Consider the following 22389-nt stretch of genomic DNA (forward strand, 5'->3'; position numbering starts at 1 on the left):
GGTTTGAGGGAGTGTTTTCTACTTGGGCAACATTCATTTAATATTTACTTCAAATACTCTTGATGTTCTGTGGTTTCTAATGAGACATTTTCTCCACATAGATTCTACCATAATCATTGGAGCTTTGGGCTGATGAGATATTAGGGTGAATAAACAGCACCTTGTTTCTTGTCTTCACCTTGATAAAGGTAAAACGTGTTCTCATCCTACAGGAAGTGTTCCTTTTTACATGATACCCTCCAAGATGATGAGTTCTAATCCTGAGGAAGACCCTTTGGACACATTTCTCCAATATATTGAGGATATGGGGATGAAGGCCTACGATGGCTTGGTTATTCAGAATGCATCAGACATTGCACGAGAGAATGACCGCTTGAGAAATGAAACCAACCTGGCCTACTTGAAGGAGAAGAATGAAAAACGCCGAAGACAAGAAGAAGCAATAAAACGGTAAGTATAAATATAAGTATTCTGAGTCTTGCATACACAAGGAAATCGGTGAGTTCTGCAAAGGTTGTGATGTTGTCGCCCTGTCAGGGAGGGTGTTTACCCCAGCTAGGCTTGATGAGACAAAGTGAAATGGGCACCTCAACTGTAACAGAAACACAATTCATCCGACTCACAGGACTCTCACCTTAGCTAACGAAAGTTATTTACTGTTGTGCTGTGCATATGGAAGTACAGCCGGGAGTGGGAAAGAATTCAGTTTTCTTTAATAAAATCTCATACCAAACAACCTCTTGATAAAAGCCCAAGGGAACACATAAACACTTTCATAGTCAATGTTTGAGAAAAACCCCACCTTATTTAATGGTCTTTGTTTATAGTTCTTACTTTGTAATAGTTCATCTTCTTCCTAGAATATAAAAACACTCATCGATAATTAGAATTATATGAGCCTCTGAAGGCAAGGGGAACCCTCACCATGTGCTCTCTGTGCAGAGGTTTATGACTATTACATATCTTGTCTGGTACCAAGTGCCCCAGGTTTGTTGAAATGAAATGACTTTTATACCACAACGCTTACAGCTACAAGCAAATAAGTGCCAGATTACAGCTTCCAAATTGAGACTACATTTCCCAGGGCACTGAAACCCAAAGAAGGAAATACATCTTTGATTTTCAATGTCATAGTATTTCCGGCGTGTGTATGTGTGTGTATGTGTGTGTGCACAATAGGGGTACAGGTAGAGGCATATTGTGTTATACAAAGTCTTGTTTCTTCAATAAGGTCTATTTACTAAGTGCAAAGATTCAGAATTTAGAAAATTAATCCATATCAATTAACTGGATACTGAATAATATTAGTTAAGCTATTTTGATGGTAGATTTTTCATCTAATCTGACATTAGTACTTTGCTTACTCTCTGGGAACATTATGATATTAAGGAAATTATTATTTTAAGATGAATTATTTATTCTTAAATGAAACTAGAAAAGGATGTACTACTTTAATTGTTTCATGGTAAATAACTTTATTTGAGAGGTTTGGGAAAGACAGAGAATTGGAAACCAAGAAAAGAAATGTTACAGAGGATTATTTTGAAAGAGTGTAATCTTTTTATTTTGGACCATTAAAATGGAAATCCATGCATTACCAGGTATAAAAATGTTTGCGAAATTATATACTTGATAAATGTTGTCACAATTACATATATTTAAGTCAATATGTTGTTGGGGACTATGTAATTTTTTCTTTCTGCTCCAATTTTAGTTGGTATCACAGATTCCCTTCTAGGGCACACTAAATGTCCTTTCTTCAGGACAATTTTTCCCCCTGGGAATTAATTCTGATGGATTTCTGTGTGTATGTGAGCATTTTGTTTTTATGGGAATGAGTTTTCTAAAATCCATAACAAAAAAAGGATAACCCACCTGTCTTCCAAACAGCTTCATCTCTAAAGTGAAAGTTTTCCTGATCTTGGGATTAAAACTCAATCATTCATTCTTTTCTTTAACCTTAAATATAGAATTATTTGCAGAAGTTTCATTAGATTTTACAGAGAACTAAAGAGTGCTTATCACTGTACTGATAACTTCTGTGTTTCATCAACAGTCTTCCGAAGGGTTCTATCTAAAGATATTAAGACAGTGGGCTTATCTCCAAATTGAATTCTGACTCCACCCTGAAAAAAGGATCAGGCAGAGAGACTTAATCCTGGTCATAAGGAATGACACTGATCCAGGTGAGAGAAATAGGGCACCTAACACCTGAGGTCAAGATGATTCAAGGCCACTGGCAAACAGTGCTTGCGATATGCACCATGGCTGCTGATGTCCAAACTACAGTGTAAGTTTCATGAGAAGAGTGATCCTATTTTTCTATACGGTTCCTCCAACAGGATCTAAAGCAGATCTATTGTTCAATAAACATTTGCTGTTAAATGTATTAATTGATTGGAGAATACATCTTAAATTTTTGCTAGGTGCCAAGCAATGTTCAAGACCTTGATGAGACAGCAACGAACAGAACAAAGTTTCTGATACAAGGAAGCTGCATTCTGAGGGAAGGGTGAAGAGGAGACAACACTAAACATGATAATATATAAATATATATAACAGGTGGTAAAGCCAAGTTTGGTAAAGGAGATAAAAACAGAGCTCAGGCAAGGCCCCTTAAATGATGTTCGAGACATTGGAAAAGTGCTGCCAAAAATGTGGGGTGTGTGGCTATTGGCAGGAAGAGAATTCTGGGCAGAGGGAATAGCAAGTTCGATGTGTTCCAGGGAGAGGACAAGGTGTCACACAGTGACCAAGGCAAGAATTGGGGGGATGTAAGTCTAGACTGGTAGAAGACCACCAGATAATGCAGAACTTTATAAGCTTTTGTGTTTTATTCTGAAGGAGAAAATAAAATTCACTGAAGATTTTTAAGCAAAAGTGCGACCTGCTTTTACTGAACAATTTACCAGGGTTACTCTTGCTTCTGTGTTGAATAGATAGATGGGCATGGCTAAATACAAGAAGTCCAGAGAGAAAGCTTTTGCAGTAATTCAGGCGAGAGGTGATGGTGGCTTGGACTAGGGTGGTAATAGTAAAGGTGGCATAAAATGATCAAATTATGGGCACCATCAAAATTTTCTAATTGATGAGATGTAGGAGTTGAGTAGGAGAAAAAAAATGAAGATGACTTTCAACTTTGTTTTGTTGTTGTTTTGTGTGCATGTGTGCGTGTGTGTGTGTGTTTTGTCATTTGCCTGAAACACCAGAAGAATGATGTTTTCATTTAATGAAATGGCAAAGACTAGAAGAGAAGAGGTTTAAGTTAACTGTTAAAGGAATAAAAGCTCAGCTTTGGTATCTGAATTTTGTGAGCACTTTTGGATATCCAAGTGGAGGATGCTGGATAGAGAGTTGGATCCGGGATTTATGGTAAGATCAAAGCTAGATGCAATACGTGCCCTCCTTACTACCCATCACCGGTCTATCCCATTCCTCCACCCCCTGCACTGGGTGTTATACACAACTAATGAATCATCAAGCCTTACATCGGAAACCGGGGATGTACTGTATGGTGACTAACATAATATAATAAAAAAACATTAAAAAAAAAAAAAAAGAAACCAACTTGAATGTAATATGAGGAAGATTCTAACAGGGCTACCCAGGATAGAAGGAGAGGGGGGTGAGGGAATGGGATAGACCAGTGATGGGTAGTAAGGAGGGCACGTATTACATGGTGCACTGGTTGTTATATGCAACTAATGAATCATCGAACTTTACATCGGAAACCGGGGATGTACTGTATGGTGACTAACATAATATAATAAAAAATCATTAAAAAAAAAAAAGATCAAAGCTAGAGATACAAATATGAGGGTCAGTGTTGCCTGGGTGGCTCAGTCGTTAAGCGTCTGCCTTCGGCTCAGGGCATGATCCCGGCGTTCTGGGATTGAGCCCCACGTCAGGCTCCTCTGCTGGAAGCCTGCTTCTTCCTCTCCCACTCCCCCTGCTTGTGTTCCCTCTCTCACTGCCTGTCTCTTGCTCTGTCAAATAAATAAATAAAATCTTTAAAAAAAAAATGAGGGTCATCATAATCTGTAGATTTCAAGGCATGAGGCTAGTTGAATATATTTAGAATCTACAATTAGAGAGGTTTGGGAGAAGCACCCTTGATGGTTCCCTGGGGCACCAGACTGCTTACATGATAGGAACAGAAGAGTCCAGGAAGAATAGCCATGAGAGAGGGGGAAAACCATGAAGGAAGGTGATGTCTCAGAGTGAAGTGAGAAAAGTGATTAAAGAAGATTGGTGTTACGGATGGATCAGCTATATTGAAACCTGAGAATTGACGCCTCTTACCACATTGGTGTTATTGACAAGAACAGTTTTGGTGAAGGGCTAGAGACAAAACCCAGTGAGACTGTATTCATGAGAGAGTGGGAAGAAAGGAAATGAAGCAAAATATAGAGAACTATTTTGAGGGCTTTGAGGCTAAAGAAATTGAAAAATATGGAGAGTAGCTGTAGTGCAAAGTGGGGTGTTTGGTACTTTGTTTTTCTATATTTTTTTCCTTTAAGAAGAGAGAAAACTAGCTTATTGAAAATGTTGATATGAATGATTACAATAGAAAGGGAAATGTTAATGGCTTAGGAGCAAAAAGGAAAAATCACTGTGATTATGGACTTGAGTAGGCAGGAAAGGTTGGGATCTAAGACATCTTAGGAAAAAGCATAGACTGCTCAGCCATCGTAGGAGAAAAGATGGTCCAGTGTATGGATGGCTGAATGAGCATGAATGAATGATTAACCCTGCAGACGAGGTCCTGAACCTGGTTCATCACAACCCAAACACCATTGTGTTACTGCTTCCTTAGCTGTTCATGTGATAGGATTTGAAGATGCGGTATGTGTCTCTCTATTGGTGACTCTACACATTCTTTCCCATGCCCACTCCTCCAAATATTTTTCTGGAATCCTAATTTAAAGTGTAAATAAATATCTTTGGAAAGGACAAAATACTAGCAAAACCTCCTAAATTATTGAGACGTCTAGATGTCTTTCTTTTCCAAAAACATGGCCCATGTACCTGAGGACATAGAGGTCTCTGGATATTGTTCAGGGGGCAGGGTTTGAGACAGAAATGTCTCAAAGGGCCAAAAATGCGATGATAAGACAGGAGGAGGGGCCCAAAGATCTCTCATGACTCTGTGCCAGGGCTGGCTGCGGATATCTTGTTATCTCCTCTCAGTGTCCACTGTAATATCCAAATTCAACTTTATTTTGTTTGTATGGTGACTGGTATTTTGGGATTCTGACAATTGAAAACATAATGATCTTTTATTTCCTTCTCATAGTACATTTTTGGAATTACTTCAATTTTCTTACTAAAAAATATATTTTGAATATTTTTGAAAATCCCCTAGCAAGATTCTGGTCATGCAAGCATTTTGGGGTTTCAGGGCTGGCAACAGAAGCAGAACACTCACATCTAAATTTAACACATATTTTAATATTTTTAACATGTAATTTATGTCCTATTGTAAATAAAATCTACATGACACTAATGAACATAGCTTAAACAATTAAAATTCTTTAACATGTCTGCTGAATGCCTTCTTAAATATATGCCATGATTTAATATATGGGATATAAATGCTGAAAATCTAAAGATGGGGCATGTTTGACCTTGAAAAGGCATTGATGATAATTCTCTGTGAAATATGCCAGTTGCAATTTCAGAAATGTGCAGACTGCCAAGGATTGCTTAAAAAATGGAAATAGGATTTCATATGATTGACCTTCTGGATCACATATGTGCCGAAATGCCTTTTGTGCTGAAGCTGGGAGGCTTAAAACACTGAGCTCTCAGAAAAAGAATATCCTCATCACTTTCTCAGTGTTGTAAGTCATTTTAGGCTTTCTGAGTCCAATTCCTTATTTTTAAACTAACTTGAGCCCCCTGTCACTCCTAACTTTCTGGTATCTTCACTTCCATTTCTCAAATGGGATTTTACTGAAAAGGCTTGTTGTGGTAAAATTCTAAATAAATAAAAAAAGTGATCCCTTAGTGCTTTTTTTTTTTTTTTTTTAACAGCCCCAAATAACATTTGATTAGAAAGAATGGGAGAGAAAGACCGAAAGGAGAAAAGTTAATGGAGAATGAAAAAATTATTTCAGTAGCTCATCGTTTCTGCTATTTTAAATCCTAATGGTTTTGTGCAGGCACTGTTAAATGAGATTTACTTCTTTTAAAAAGCCTGTAAGAAAACAAATGCTCAAAACCTATAGCTTCCAACAAGTGTGCTTACTTGAGGTGGGTTACAAAACCCTAGTTTGCCATGTGTGGGGGTGAAAAGTGATGTCTAAGGAACAGGGATGACGGGAATGTTGAACCACTAATACAGCATAGGACCAGACATTAAGAAGGAGGCAACTGACCAAAGAGAACAGAATCTGGCCACAGCCAAGTTCTAAAGGCAGTGCCTGTGTGCACCTGTGAACATAAGGCCAGTGTTGGAAGTTCACTATGTATAGGTAAAGCCTCCTTTAGGATTCACTGAGGAGGAGTGGTGATCAAAAGAGCATCTGGTATACCAAGACCCCATTGGGGTTTGAGGCTTCCTTTCAAGTGAATTTTTCTCTCTGGATTCTGGAACTTGTCCCGACACTGTCTCCTTTTACTATTAGCCACAGAATTTTGAAAACAATATAGGCAACATCCCTTCAATAAAAAGCAACAAGAAAATATGTTTCCAGTACATGTTTTTCCAAGTATGTTTTCTATTATCCAACCGGGTTGGATTTTTTTCCCCCTAATGAAACAAATGTTACATTAGTGAAATTCTCCCAAACATTGCATGTCTGGAAGACAGCTCTCCGCTAGAGCAAAGTGGTTCTGTCACAAAGGACTACTTAGGCTGATTAGGAACATCTCTGTTCCCTGTGGATGCCCTCAAGGGATCTATATGAGGTTATATTTCCTCTTTAAAAGTGACAGTCAGAAATGGAATTAGATTACTTACAGCTCCTTTAAAAAAATACATGCAATTGCATATTAGTATGTGTACTTGGGAGCTATTTATATTTGAAGGTTTCAGTATTTCTGTTAGTCAAAGAGAAACAAAGGACCACTAAATATACTTTAGACCATGGAGGGGAAAAAAATAAAAATAAAGAAAGTATTTGCTTTTCTTTTTCTAAAACATTGCTACCTAAAAAGCAAATGGTTCTAATACCAGGGTTTCGAATTCTTTAATATTTAAAATGTTTAGCCAAGACATAATTACACAGAGAACTCTTATTAGAGAAATGTTAACAGTTACATAAATCCTCTCTAGATAGTTATGGCTTCTGAAATCATACTCATGATTTGTGGCAAGACTACCTGGAAAGAGAGAGCATTTGCTGGCTCTATTTTCATGAGTGATCTATCTATTCAGGTGCTGTATGAATACCTACTTTGGTCATGAATAGATAATCTCATTGGGTTTGTTTTAATTGGAGACATGTAGAAAAATGAAATACCGTCTTTGTATATCAAAACAGTTGCTGAAGCACCATTGTTCAGGTGAATTGAGGACAGTTAAATGAACCAGGGTTCAGAAACATAACTGTGTCAACTTTTAAAAATAATTTACAGCTAGTCTTAAAATATTTAGAAATACTCCACAGCTAGTACAGAAATACTCTACAATTAGCGAAAGCTCCTGTGCTTAGAGCCCAGGAAACAAACTCAAAAAGCCCTCAGCCATAATCCTATCTAGAATGAAATTCAAATCTGCAGCATGTCAGGGTCTTGCTGGACTGAATCAGCTGATCTGATCTGATGTGAGTTTCTGACCTAATTTTGCTGTAGGACTCAGTGCTCAGGCAGAGAAAACAAGGTTAATGTGTTGATAAGGGGGTGAGATTAAACAGCAGACAGTATCTTAATAACCCTCTCTAATTTCGGCTTTCTCTTGCGTTTGTGATTAATTCCAATCACTTTTGTATTAATCATTCCAGAGGACCTCAAGCTGTTTTGCTTGTTTTTACGTTAAAATTATGCATCCAGATTTTTTTTCAAAGATAAACAAGATATCCAGATATTGGAGTAATTTTGGTTAAACACCAAATGTATGGGAGATTTTTATTCATAGAATCATACAGTTAGAAGACAGAATTCAATAATTCACCTTGTCCGTCTCTCACTGGCTGCTCTTTATTGAGCCAGAAGCCAAATCTACAAGGCGGATCCTAAATAAATTGATTTATTGAAAGTGTTCCACGTTGGTTTTTTTTTTTTTTTTTTCAGTGCTGGTGGGGAAAGCTAATATTAATGAGCATATATCCAGGGATACCACTTATGGTCATTACCATTAACTTTCCCCACTTAGCCTAAGGACACCACATTGGTCCATTCTGGCCCTTGTGCCTGTTCACTTTGCAAATCAAGGTGGTGTCTGTCCTTCTGGCCTGCCATTTTCGGGAAGGGTCACCACAGTCCTAATATGATTAATACAAACGTTAGTAGCATTCATCTATTTACAATTTAGGCTGCATTTATATTTGTAATGAAGACGATTTTAAGTTTTTCATTCAGTCACCTGCCGAGACGGATTAGAAGCCACAGAAGGAAGACCCCTTTATGGCTCATTTAAGATAAGTCTCCTTTTCCTCCTCACCTAGCTTCTTGGGAGCTATTTATACTTGTGGTTGTTTCAACTTGAATTAGATTCTGGACCTAGCCCTGACTTTAGATTTTAAGAATCTCAGTATCTGTTCCATATCTGAAATAAATAGACAGATGTTGGCAAGAGGAGGGGCTTTCAGAACATAACCCCATATGGGCCAGTCAGTCAGCATGAGGATTAAGCTCTTCTAATGCTGAGGAAACTGCAGCAAAGAGTAGACCTTCCAAACTTTGAATCCTATGGCCACCTGAATGAAAAGACACCCTTTGGAAAATCTCAGGTAATCTTTCTTTTAGAAGTACTGTTAAATATTTAGGGATGGTTATAGATTAATTAGGCAATAGCTTTCAGCCCAGGGCTGTTTTTTATACTTTTCTGGCTCTCGGATGATAGTCTCAATCTTTAACTAAACATGGTCTTTGTAAGATGTTCAAAAACCCAGAGAAGGGAAAGGAATTATTATAGAGCAAGGCTATGAGTCGGAGGATTTTTTAGCTACTAAAAATGCAATATGGCTTAGAGAACATGTCTAATGTAGCAAATGAAACTGCGAGAGACCGAGCATACTAATGAAATAGCTCCAAGGCTCTGTCCAACTTTGATTCAGCCTGAAAAACACATCTTCATTATAAATTTATAGGTTACCTTGAAATTAATTTTAATCATGAATCGATAGAAGGAAAATCAAGACCCCCTCCCAAAATGGATCTTTGCCCCAAACACATGTCTCTAGTTAAAAGTTTTTCTCAATGACACTCATATTTGGAAATACGTGACAAAATATTCATGTCCATTCTAGAATATGAATATAACCATCCTGCCAGGAAGCTGAGGGAAAAAAAAAAAGCAAACCTTTTTTTTTTTTTTTTTAAGAAAAGCACTTTCAATAAGATATACAAGGAAGATGCTTTAAAAATAAAAAGACCAGCATTTAAAATCCATTATTTTAATTAGTAAATTGCATTTTAGTCTTTGATTTGAGGCTAAGTATACCACGCAGCATAACGTGATGGTTGAATAAGAAATGAGGTTGTTCAGCAATGAAGAGCATTGCTGAGATGTCTTAATTTCCTATTAGGCTGATGTTTATGTGTGTTGCTGAGCTATTTTGTTTCCATTCGAAATTTTTCCGTACGCATTTATTGAACATCTATTTCACGGCAGGCATTGTTCTAGGTGCTTGGGATAAAGCAGCAAAGTAGTAAAAATGTTCGCCTTTGTGGGATTTACAATCTCGTGGCGGTGGAATGGGGGAGACAGACAATAAGCGAGTAAAGTATAGAGTAAGTTAAAATGTGATGAGTTCTACGAAGAAGAGTAAATCAGAGCATTGGAGGTCAGGGGTCTGGGGAGAAGGCAATTTTACACAGACTGGTCAGGGAAAGGCTCACAGAGCATGTCACATTTGAGGGAAAAAGCTGTGCTCCAGAATGAGGAACCATCCAGAGAAGATGTCCTAGGTGGGAGCCTTTTTGGCACGTTGGAGGAACAGACCGGAGGTGAGTGTGACAAGAACCGGCCAGTGAGGTCCGAAGGAACAGGGTTGGGTCTCGACGGGACGTGGAGGTTACTGTCAGAGCTCTGGCTTTCACTCAAATGAGGTGAGATGAGAAATCACAGTGTTTCGAGAGGAAGAATGCCCTCTCTGGCTTCCATAATTAAAGGGAGAGTCGTGCCGGCGGCTATGTGGAGAGGTGAGGGCAGAGGCCGGAGCATCAGTTGGGAGACTATAAAAACAAGTATGAGGAGGCAAGACGTTGGTGTGGACCAGAGTCCACGGACAGCGGGAGATGTGGCGGAATTCCAGATACGCTGTAAAGGTAGAGTTGACGATTTGGTGACAAATTCCACGTGGGGCTGAAATCGAGGCAAAAACATGCCATTCCCATTAACTAGGATAGAAGGAGAGCAGACAAAGGGTTTTGGTAAGAAAGATTTTGGACGTACTAAGTTTGATGTGTTTATTAGGCTTCTAATGATTTGTTGATATTTGTAAGAATTAATGTTTCCTTTTTGATAATTTGTAGGTGAGAGATTGCATAATTTTATAGAAGTTTGAAATACTTTTATAAAACTCTGGAAGTTATACACACAAACATTTAAGTTTGAGGGCAGATTTTCTTTTTTTTTTTTTTTTTTAAAGTGTTTATTCAGAGGAGACCAAGCATTGTAGATTAACCACAGCGAGGGAGCAATTGCCTGGAGATCTCTCCATTGTGTGGAGTTAGTGGAGTTCGTGATCCACACTCCCAGACACTTTCCAGTTTAGGGCGGAGATAACAGCCCTGGTCCTATAATCTAAGAAGCGAGATAAAAGGCAGGTAGGTGTAGACCTGCCGAGTACGTGATCATTTTGAAGAGAAAAAAATGCTCCGAGGATGGGTTGATTCAGTGATTAGCATTGGTAATATCTACTTACGACCTTTTTACAATGACGGAGACATAGATAATTAGTTTGTTAATTGATGCACATTACGCACTTGTTCTGTTCCTGGGTATGACAATAAACCAGTAGATGATTATCCCATTGTAAAAAGACAATTTGGAGTAACACTGTGTGTGTGTTGGAGGGTGGGGTATAGGGGAACGTAACCAAGTAGTGGCAAAACCCTAGGACACAGACAAAGGTGGGATGAGTAATTTTCTTTCCCAGCTTTAGTGAGACCCATAAAAAAGTCCCTTAATTCTTAAGGTTAAGTTTATTCATTTGGTAATTAGAAATAACAGTATTCACTTCCTTGCATTGTTCAGAGACAAAAAGATACAATACACATGAAGCGACTAGTGGAGGAGCCAACACTCCTGCTTAGTTGCTGCTTAGAATTAACTGCTATTATTGTTAGAATTAGTATTATTATTACTATTACTGCTTTTACTGTCATCATTATCACCTTTATCTTCATCACATAATGTGGTTGTATTAATAATGACATATGGCATCATGTTCAAAGAGGTTCTACCTCCGTTTAGGGTAGAAACCAACACAGGGAAAGAAACAAGCTTGTTAGCTTTGAGCATTTGCAAATGACAAGTGTACCAGGGCCCCCAAATGTGAATTTCCTACTTCATCATTCTGTTTCATCTTCTTGATGTGCACATATTTTTGTTCATTCTCCTGCAATTGTTAAAGTTATGTGAGGGTCGAAAGGATTTTGGCATACAAATAGATTAAAAAGGTTGCAATAACTGGTAATTTTAGTTTTAATTATTAAATTGGTTTCTAAGAGCAGAGAAACTGTCCCCTGTGCATACTAGATTTTGAAACATTTGTAAATCAAATTGCATGAAACTCACTTGGTGTGCTGACAATGGATTTCCCTAGGGCATAGTAAATAAACTGGTATAGCATGTTATTTTTTAAATGTAATTCACTAATGAATTTCCAGATATTTTCAGAGAACTACCCTCAAAGTTTTTCCTTTTGACGAAGGAGCTACATTTTTACTCTTCCCATGGAAATGCATACTTTCTATGAAGCTGACATAACTTTTAGGTTAAAGGTAAACGGAAAAAGAAATAATGAATCATGAAGATAAAATGACAACTACTTGATGTCAACAAGAGCTACATTCTAAATTTTGTTGTTGTTGTTCTTTTTGTTGTTGTTTAAGAAAAATGCTCTGCGATTTGATTTCTCCTCTGGAGAGCAATGTTACTTTCAACACTGCATGTAAATGTTGCTAAAAGGTTTCAGCTTCTTACTGGTTTGAGGATTCTGGGGAAGGTTAGCCCAACAATAGCACTTAACTGCCCTATGCACGGAGAAAGAGCTCTTCTTTCTTGGTAGTTGATGCAGTAATTGTAACTCCGATCTCTCCAGCTCTTTTTGAAAAGAACCAGGATTGCATGGAGAAACTTGAGCCTTTAAGAATTTTCCTACAGTGATTCTTGACCCCTGGGGTGCTTGTTGTTACATTGTCACATAGAATTTTTAAAATGCCTGTTCTAATACACAGCTGAAGTAGTATTTGTTTTGGGGAGAAATGACAAACAGGACTGAAAATGACTTGTCAAACAAGTTATTTTATAGATAATTTTTTAAGGAAATGTTTTTCCAGCAGCTGGTATTTTATTTTATTTTGGAAAGAGATGTCATTTTGTGGTTAACAAAAAAAAAAAAACAGTAATGGAGAAATTTTTTTAAAAAAAGTCATGGGGAGATATCCTTATAGTGATCAGGGTACCTATAAAGTCTTCTCTCAGGAGAAAGGGGATGGCTTCCTTTTTTATCCTCCTTCTGTACCAGGTATGAAATTATATAGCAGGGAAAGGTTGATCATGGGGCGATTAGAATCTGAAATAATTTACCCTTAGTTTGCCTCTAAAGTGTTTTAGGAAAAACTCATTGCAATTAATGTAATTTATTCTCTTCTGCTTACTAGCTTGTGGATAATGAAACAAAGGTTTAAGAGATGAGTTGCTTGGGACTTTTCTCTGAATTTTTATTGAGCCGTTTGAACCCCAAAACCTCAGCAGCTCCCAACCCTCAGCAGATCAATACAAATATCATATCTTATTTAGGAAGAAATTCCATGTGCTTTAACACCCCCGTTAGTGCAGATGCATTCATTTCTAGAAATCAGTTTTTTGAAATATCAAGTTTTATTCTCAGATTCTTTTTTTTTTTTTTTCGGTACAATTTTCTTTTTATTTCTTCTTAGCAACTTCTTAGGATTTCAATTTATTTCCTTAGTTCCTATGTTTTATAATACATTTCAACTCTAATCTGGTTTGCATATGTGTATGTGTGTGTACCTTGTTCAGTTTGTGCACAATTCTTTAAGAAGCCTGGGTATTTCAAATAAAAGCAGAGAGGAGAAACACAGTTTCAAAACATGGTACATGGTTCAACAGATTTTTTTTTTTTTTTTTTTTTTTTTTTTTTTTTTTTTTTTTTTTTTTTTTTTTTTTTTTTTTAGCAAATCATGCTGAATCTCATTAATAAAGAATACGTCCACTAAAGCTGTACAATCAATCTGCCATGTGCATTAGTGATGTCTAGTCCAATTCAGGTAGATAAATTGTTCCCTAAGTGTTGGTCGGCTGCCACTCAAATCACAATACCAATAATACATGCCATGCTGAATTTCTCCTGACTCACGACGAATTTTTTTCACAGGATTAGACTAGACTGAACAGGTGAAGGAGAAGAATGATGTCTGTTTGAATGAACACCACCACCTACAGCAAAAAAGAACAGATAACCAGAGAGATAAGCAATAGACAACTACACTGCGAACCCATTTACCAAAAATAAACCTGCAGGGAATAATCCAACTAAACGCCATTGCCAAAAGTGTCAACTAAAAATACAGCCGGAAAAGGATAGTCAATACAGGGTCTGCAAAGTCATATGAGGGCATTACTGTAGCACAGAGATCTCCATCATGGGAAAACAGGCACAAGACAAGGAGGATAAAAGGGAAGGGAAAATGGAGTAACTAAATACCTCCATGAATATTTTAATTACGGCATCTTAGTCTGGGTTCCACCCATGAAGAATTCTATTTAATGATAGCTACCATGACTAATATCCTTCCACATGGTTCGCTATCAGAAGCCTTCATTGTTATCAACAGAGATTTTTTAAAGGCACAATATAATAAGTCCTCGTGAGGTTCTTTGATTTGAGTCGACACAATAATTATTCTGAAGAAGTCCATTGACTTCGTATACAGCCTGAAAATAAAAGCACCTGCTTTTGAACCTATAGTGAAAAGGAAAGCATTCTACCACTTCTTACGAGATTAAAAGTCTCCAAGGAGATACCGTGCATGGAAGGGAGCATTTTGAAACGAGGTGGAAATCCTAAGCCTGTGCTGTTGTATGATTGCATTAAAGTGGAGGAATGAAAGATTAGGATGGTATTGGGTTTTAAGGAGGAATGCTGCTTGTGGATTTGTCGTTAATGGTGTGACCCTATCTGCCCAAGCCTTTCCATTTCAATGTGACTTAGAATTCTAAAAGGAAGTCAGCTTCCACAGTCCCCCGTGTAAGTTGCCTTCAGCAAAGAACCTCTATCTTTAATTTAACACAATTGGCAATCTTGGTTTGAGGCAGACTGTGATTTAGTTAACATGAAAAGAGAATGACCTCTGTCACCCCAGAGTTGAATGAGAAACTCAGTTCAGGTTTGATGGCATGTGTGAGCTCTTGGAAGGTAAACTGGGGAAAAAACCGAAATGGCCTCGGTGAACATGTGGAGGACTGGAAAAGTCCCTCATATCATGGCCTGATTTTCTCCTAGACAAATGTATGCATGTTTATGTTTTAATGATGTGCTTTCATAATGTATGCATGTTGTATGACGTCAGTAACAGGTGAAACTCCATTTTAATGAACGGGTTCAAGACGATCTACCTGATGCAATAAAACTATTTCCATGTGCCAACTAGCAGGATTTGTTAGTTGCTTTCGAAAGCATGCCTGGGAGGGTGGAGTGTAGAGAGAAAAAGAGAATCTTAAGCAGTTTCCATGTCTACTGAAGGCGAGAGCCAGGGCTTGATCTCACAACCCTGAGATCATGACCGGAGCCAAAGTCAAGAGTGGGATACTTAACCAACTGAGCCACCCAGGCATCCCTGTTAGTTCCTGATAAGGATGCAATGTGTTCTGCAATGTAGTCATACAAGAAATAGTATGGAGTAAATTCACCTGCTACTTTCAACACCTTGAGCAGTCAAATTCATGCATTTAAGATCAGAACTTTTATATCTCAAAATCAACATTTTGTTCCATTTTTGTTTGCATTCATGTCTGAACTTTGGAGAAAAAGACAGTTTCCTTCGCCCTTTCAAATTCATTAGGATAGACTGAAGAAATGGACTAAGGAAATGTTACTTTGTATTAAAAATGATAGGGAGACAATGAATTAATTAAAGTTTTCATCAAATTTTTTTTCTTCTCAAGAATAAGTACTTCAGATTAATCAAACATCCCATTTGTACACTTTCCCTAAATGTTCTCAGCCTCAATTTGTATTATTCAAACCCTAATTATAATTTCTGGGGAAAGCAAATAACTACATAAATAACCCAACCCACACTCATATAGGCTGTAGGAAGAGTCTTCTGTTGTACATGGCTTATAAATTAGCATAAGAAGTTTTAAAATTTTTGAGTAATGACCTTTGAGACCTAGAGTTATGCTTGCCTGGTATTTTATTAGAAACATAGAATAAATATAAAATGAGGCAAAAAAGAGAAAATTATAATTTGAGGGAATTCTATAGCCCTCAGGTTTGACTTTCATAGTTTAGGCAGGTAAATATAAATAATTACATTGACTACCAATGCACTGATGATATTTATACTGCATATATTTAAATGTGGTCAAGTCAGGACTGGGCCTTCCTAAAACCAAAGCATTATATAGAAATAAATTAGATATAAAGTAAGGACAAAAATGAAAAGGAAGCTTAGAGGTCAGGAAAATTTTAGCCAGGTCCCTGAAATGCCAGACTTTGTTTCCTTCTTCTTTAGTCTCTCAAACTATAAGTGAGTTTGCAAAATGCTTAGGAGTCATCATTGAAAGAGTCCTCCAGTTTTTAATAAAGTAAGCCAAAAACAATTGGAAGCTATTTCCAGTACACGAAAAGCTGCATGTCTAAACTGGCACTTAATTGCTACAGTAATATTGCTTCTCTAGAAACCACACTTTTGACAACTTCAACAACAGAAATCGATTTTTTCAGGGAGAAAACTTTCATAAAAAGGAGACAGAAACATATGAGGCGCCTGGCAAGTTCATGTCAATGTAGTGGCCACGTCCCTCCCACTATGGAGTCAATGAAGCACAACCATAACACAGCCAGAGAAGGAAGGAGCAGGTGCACTCCTACCAACGCATGTCTGCCAAACGGTTTATTTCAAACTAGTCAGTTTGGCATATCAGCATTTTTACTTTTATTTTAGTTGTTTTCTTGTCTGCGAATATGTGTGCATGTGAAGGTGTGTGCTTCATCTACCGATGCTTCGATGGATTATACGCAGAGCATTTCTCATCAGGAATTTATCCAACAAGTAAGGGCACTTTGGTTATTAAATTGAGGTCTCATGTTAGAGGCCATTAAGCAAATTATTTGGTGCATTCTGCTTTAGAAGGCAAGGGCACAAGTGCAGTATTTTATAACTGGTTAATTTCATGCTGCAATTAAATTCTTGACACACAGTTGGAATGGCAAACTTAAAATGAAGGGGAAAATTAAAGAGCGTTTCTATTGTCAAATTTCTGTTTGAAAATGGACTTTTAAAAAGAGTTCTTTCTGATACATTTAAGAATCTGCATCTTCTGCCCTGTGGTAGGATGGAAACTACCTGTTACGTAGAGAATAATCTGAGTGGAACTAAGTGTTTGGGTTTTAGGTTTTTTTCTTTTTCTTTCTTTCTTTCTTTCTTTCTTTCTTTCTTTCTTTCTTTCTTTCTTTCTTTCTTTCTTTCTTCCTTCCTTCCTTCCTTCCTTCCTTCCTTCCTTCCTTCCTTTCTTTCTTTTTAGATTTTATACAACTAGTAGGAGTTGTGTTACAATCTATTTTAGCAGACACTTTCATGAAGGCAATTTTTGATAATAAAATTGGACTAAGTCAATATACATGCTTTATAAATGTCTAATTTTCAGTTGATGCCTAGATTAAGAGAAAGTGGAATTATCTGTGTGTGTGTGAGAGAGAGAGGGAGGGAGGGAGAGAGATGGCGAGAAGAACATTGAAATACAAACTCAAGTTTATATTCATTACAATGGGAAACATAACAGATAAAGAAAAAGAGAGGTAGTTTGTCAAGAATAAATTCTTGATAATTAAAATCAAAAGAAAATTGTAATGTCTTCTGGAAAATTAGTTCCGTATTATACTTATCTCTTGGGGTTTTTTCTTTTCATTTTCTTTTTTTCTACCTATTTAGTATTTTCATCTGAACCCATTGTTTAGTGTAGCAGTTAACAGTGTAATCTACAGTGTCAGGCTTCCTTCCAGGACATATTTTGTCCTTAACTTCTTCTCGCTGTGTGATCATGGACAAATTACACAAACTCTCTGGGCTGCCGTTCTCTCTGGGATAAAGGTGTGGTGATTATCTATAGCTTAGGATGTTATGAAAGAAACCTATGACATCAGGCATGTGGAGGACTTAAAAACGAACTCACAGTAAGCACCGAGTGTTAACTTTTATTCTAAAATATACACAACACAAGGGCAAGGGTTTTGCTTTGCTTGGTACTGCATCTTAGCCCTCAGAACAATAGATGCTCAATAAGTATATTTGAATGATTTATTGAATGATTGATTGATATTATGAGACCTTACTCATGAATTAATAGGACGTTAATAATATAATGTCATTTGAGGAGTTGCTAATTTAACCCTTACCCTGCGAAAATACCTCCTTTGATATAACCAGTATCATAAATCTCGAAATTATAAAATTATTCTTTTGGTTTCCATGTTGGCTCACTCCTTATAAGGTAAATGAAGAGAGAACATGTTAGCATAGTCATACTAGTAATAGTCAGTTTTGCCTTACTTTGAATGATTTATTACATCCATTCTCAATAAAACATTGGTGAGCACTGTCCTTTTAAGGGGATACCCAAGTGACAAAGAGATGTAAAATGAATGTGAGAATAAGCTGGTAACAAACCCCTTTTTTACAATTTTTCTCAGATTTAGATTAATATGTAGTGTCATCCAGCAGGAAAGTGGGTATCCTGGAGTCATATAGCTAATTATTGTGGAATTAGAAAGAGAAGCAAGACTAGTTTCCTGGTATAATTGACCTAAATGATACCATTTAGTTTAGATTTTAGACAGAAAACAGCTGGGCAATAAAATGTGGAATCCTGGGATTAAAAAGTTTAAAAACCTGCTAAAGATCTTGAAACAGAAAGATTGCCTCTCATCCTTAAGATTCTTTCCACAAAACTCCGAAAAAGGCAGATGAATGTTAAGGAATATCCAGACTGCCTGCATATTTAGTGTTGCCCAGATAATCACCATTCAGTATTAACACCTAGGAAACTGCTAACAAATGGATCATTTTTTATACAATACTAACGGGCTACAAATAATGGCACTCCATCAAACTGTGAAGTTTTAGTCAAATTTATTTATCCTCAAAGTATCTTAGTGTTCTCATCCATGAAAATCATGATCGTCATGCCCACCTTGCCAGATGGTAGTGAGGGTTAAATGGAATGTCAGTATTTCTAGAGGGGCCACTAGTCTCCTAGTGTAGAGGACATGTGGTTCCCCTTCAAGTTCTGCCTCTGCTCATGCTTGTATACTTCACACCATTCATGAGCTGGTGTCTTGGGTGGGTCTTTATGATTGTTTCAAGACCAAGCTCAAGCATCATCTCTCTGAAACCTTCTCTTGTCTTCACAAGACGTTGGTTGTTTCCTCTTATTTGCTCTAAAGCACTCTATCATTCTATTCTAACCTTTAATGCATCTTCTATAATGATTTCCATATGTAAAATTAAAAGTTAGCCAAAAATGGCCATACCCTGGCACAGAATGGCATTCAAACAAATGAGAGTCTAACAGCTTGGAGTATATGTAAAGTGATCTAGACCTTCGCTGGACTATCTCACGGTATAGCCAAAGGGTTGTTTCATTCGGAGAAACCAATGACTCTCTTTTTCACCTATAAACCACTAATAGGCCCCATACCATGCAACTCAGGTTCTCCTCTCTCCACTCTCTTCTCTGACTTTAAACTCCTAATTGCATAGATAAACTAACTCTGAGGATTTGGGGGATCTGGCAGGGAAGCAAGAGAGGTTGATTTCTCCTCCTTCAGTCTTTGTGCAGTACCTGAACTCTGCACAAGAGTTGGGATTAATCCCAGATGGGCTGGGATGTAACATTCTTCTTCCTTGGAAAGTGAAGAAAAGAATGAAGTTCATAACCATTTATAATTTAAAATCTTCATTTTTGTCCCATCCATAGTTGCCTATTCCTTTCTCTTCAGTGTTAGATTGATTCCTTCTCAATATAGGTATCAAGATGGAGCTTGGAAAAGTAATAAGTTGGAGTTCTGAACATAATTTGGCAGCTCTGTTTCTTCTTAAGAACCTCCTCCCTTTACCTGTACTTTCCCACTCAGGTACCCTTTAATCTACATTTTTAGGTAGTGGTTGTGTGGGCCATAAACTCACGGTGGCAACTACTCAACTTTGCTATTGTAACTATTAAAGCAACTTGAAAATACTTAAACCATAAGCATTACAGTGTTCCAATAAAACCTTATATTTTTTTTTAAGATTTATTTGTTTATTTGAGAGAGAGAGTGCATGAGTCGGGGGGAAGGGCAGAGGGAGAGAATCTCAAGTAGTCTCCCTGCTGAGTGCAGGGCCTGATGTGGGGCTCAATCTCACAACCCATAAGATCATGACCTGAGCTGAAACCAGGAGTAGGATGCTCAACCGACTGAGCCACCCAAGCACCCCCAATAAAACTTTATTTACAAAAACAGGTAGAGGCCAGGTTTGGCCCGGGGGGCCATAGCTTTCCAAATCCTGCTATTCTGTCCATTGGTTTTTGTTGACCTGATTATCACCCTCCAGGCCAATTCTTCTGAAGGGAATTTTACTGGTATTCTGCCCTCCCCAAACATGTGATTTGAAAGCATCAAGAAATGGAAATTAGAACTGTACTCTCTGTGGAGTTCCCTAGCTGGATTATTGATCCAGATGCAAACTAAAACTTTAGTAGAACTTTGAGAGAGTTTTTGAAATTCTAGAATAGCTGGTTTTCAAGAATGTGCCAAATGTAAGCAATAAAGATGTAAATAATTTTAAAGAGGTGGCAATAGCTACTGACATTGATTTAGTGCTTATCTCATACCAGATCTTCTGTATTTTTTACATGCTATGTCCACTTAATCCAGATTATATTCCCATTAGTTAGATCCTATCATTTGCTCCATTTTATAGATGAAGAGGCTGAGTCTAAGAGACTAAGAAATTTGCCAAGATCACATGATGAGTGGTAGAATTGGGGTAGAGCTCAGGTATATCCGACTTCAAAGAACAGTTCTGAAAAAGAAGAGAATAAGGAGGATCAGAAATAATGCATTATCCTGGGAGTGGCATTTAGAGATGAGAAATGGTCCTCCCATCAATTGCTTCTACTTGAGCCAATCTGGCAGGTCACCTCGGCAATGCTAGCTGGATTCCAAATCCATCATCTGACTGCTAAGCTTGCCTTTTACATGGTGATACTGTGGAGAGTCAAGAGGACCTCTGAGCGCTCAAGAGGGACCATGAAGTCTCCAAAGGCATTATCTAGTTCTCAAGGCTGCTTTTATGTAAAATTTGTAACGATGTCTTCAGATTTTCACAAATTTCAACACGCCTGGAATTTCTTGCAATGTCTGTGACATTTTGAAGAACAACAAAAGGAATCCTTTTCTTTTGAAACACATAATCAAGTAGCTAAAGATTCCTCTAAAATATAAGCCTCAACATAGCAAAAGAGGAAACAATGAGCTATAGTTAATACATATTTTGGAATTGTATGCCGATAATCCATTGACCATTTTATGATAAACTCTTCAATTTGAGAAAAAAATAGTAAATGAGATAGCACATTTGCTTATAGAATCTAGTGTAAGTGCTGAATGTTTAACCAAAGCCTTTAAAGCTTCGTCTTCCAGAGATTTTCTTACAGTATTAATTTGAATTCTGGTGTATCTAAGCTAGAGCGGCATATCAGAAAGAAAGGGGGAAAAAAACAACAACTCCATTGCATGCTATGTACTTACCATGGCAACCCCAGCATCACATGGTGCACATGCTAGGCTGGAGGCAAAGAGCTTCACGGGCTCATAAGCAGACACACACACCAGCCTCCCGTCCATGTGACTTTGCCTACAGTCAGCAGCCTTTGCCAAGAAAATGTGTCAGCATAAACTGATAAACTCTGGGTTATTCTGACTCCTGCAATTCTCTTGCCTTCTTTAGATCTGCTCACTCATCTTCTCTCTTTTTCTCCCTCCCTCTCTCCTCTTCCTTACTTTTACTTGTATTCAATATAGAATGCAATAGTTAAAGATTTATTTACCACCTTAGATTGTCCCTAAATAATTATTCGTATTGAAATCTCTATGACTGGAAAACATATTTTGCAGTGTTCAGGACCTTATTAACGTTCCTATCAGTGTCTTAGAAAGTGAATAACATGCAACCTTTCCAAAGACTGACCAAGAGAAAAAAATCAGAAATGTCCAAGCAAAAATGATTGTAATTGACACAAACTATTTAAATTCTCTTCTTCAACTGAATGAAGGGATATTATTTGCTTTGCCATTATTTTAATAGCATCAAAGTTACTTATTACGTAAAAAGTGATTTATTCTTTTGATCAAAACCAAACCAAAGATTAAAACAGGGTTAAGTAGAAAAGACAAAGTAAACAAAACAAAACAAAATTTTAGAACATGTGATGCATATCACTTCTATGTCTTGAAAACAGTGATGAAAATATGGGCTCAATCTTTTTGAAAAATTATTTCAAATCCTAGAAGAGTATTTTAATCCACTTGGATTAAACACATCCTAGTTACATGCTCTCCATATGCTAACTGCCATAGAAGAACAAACCACCAGCAAACCGTATACTCCTGACATTCTTTCAGAATTTCGGTTTACATATTGGTTTAATTAACAAAATTCTATGTTTTAATTCCTTGCTGGGACTCTGCCCCTCTGGTTTAGCTTCAAGAACATAAAGGCAGCAGATTTTACAAACAGGCAACTCCCAAGATCCTATGTACGGTA

General features: G+C 37.3%; 1 protein-coding gene across 1 annotated transcript in view; it reads left to right on the plus strand.

Annotated features, from left to right (window-relative positions):
• Positions 1-229: 229 nt before the first annotated feature.
• Positions 230-22389, plus strand: part of NYAP2 (neuronal tyrosine-phosphorylated phosphoinositide-3-kinase adaptor 2) — a 238856-nt gene continuing 216696 nt past the window's right edge. Inside the window, exon 1 of the mRNA XM_026491817.4 lies at positions 230-450. Coding sequence (XP_026347602.4) covers positions 230-450 — 221 coding nt within the window. The remainder of the gene's footprint in view (positions 451-22389) is intronic.

Source organism: Ursus arctos, unplaced genomic scaffold (genome assembly GCF_023065955.2).
Source record: "Ursus arctos isolate Adak ecotype North America unplaced genomic scaffold, UrsArc2.0 scaffold_1, whole genome shotgun sequence".
In the NCBI taxonomy this organism is placed as follows: Eukaryota; Metazoa; Chordata; class Mammalia; order Carnivora; family Ursidae; genus Ursus; species Ursus arctos.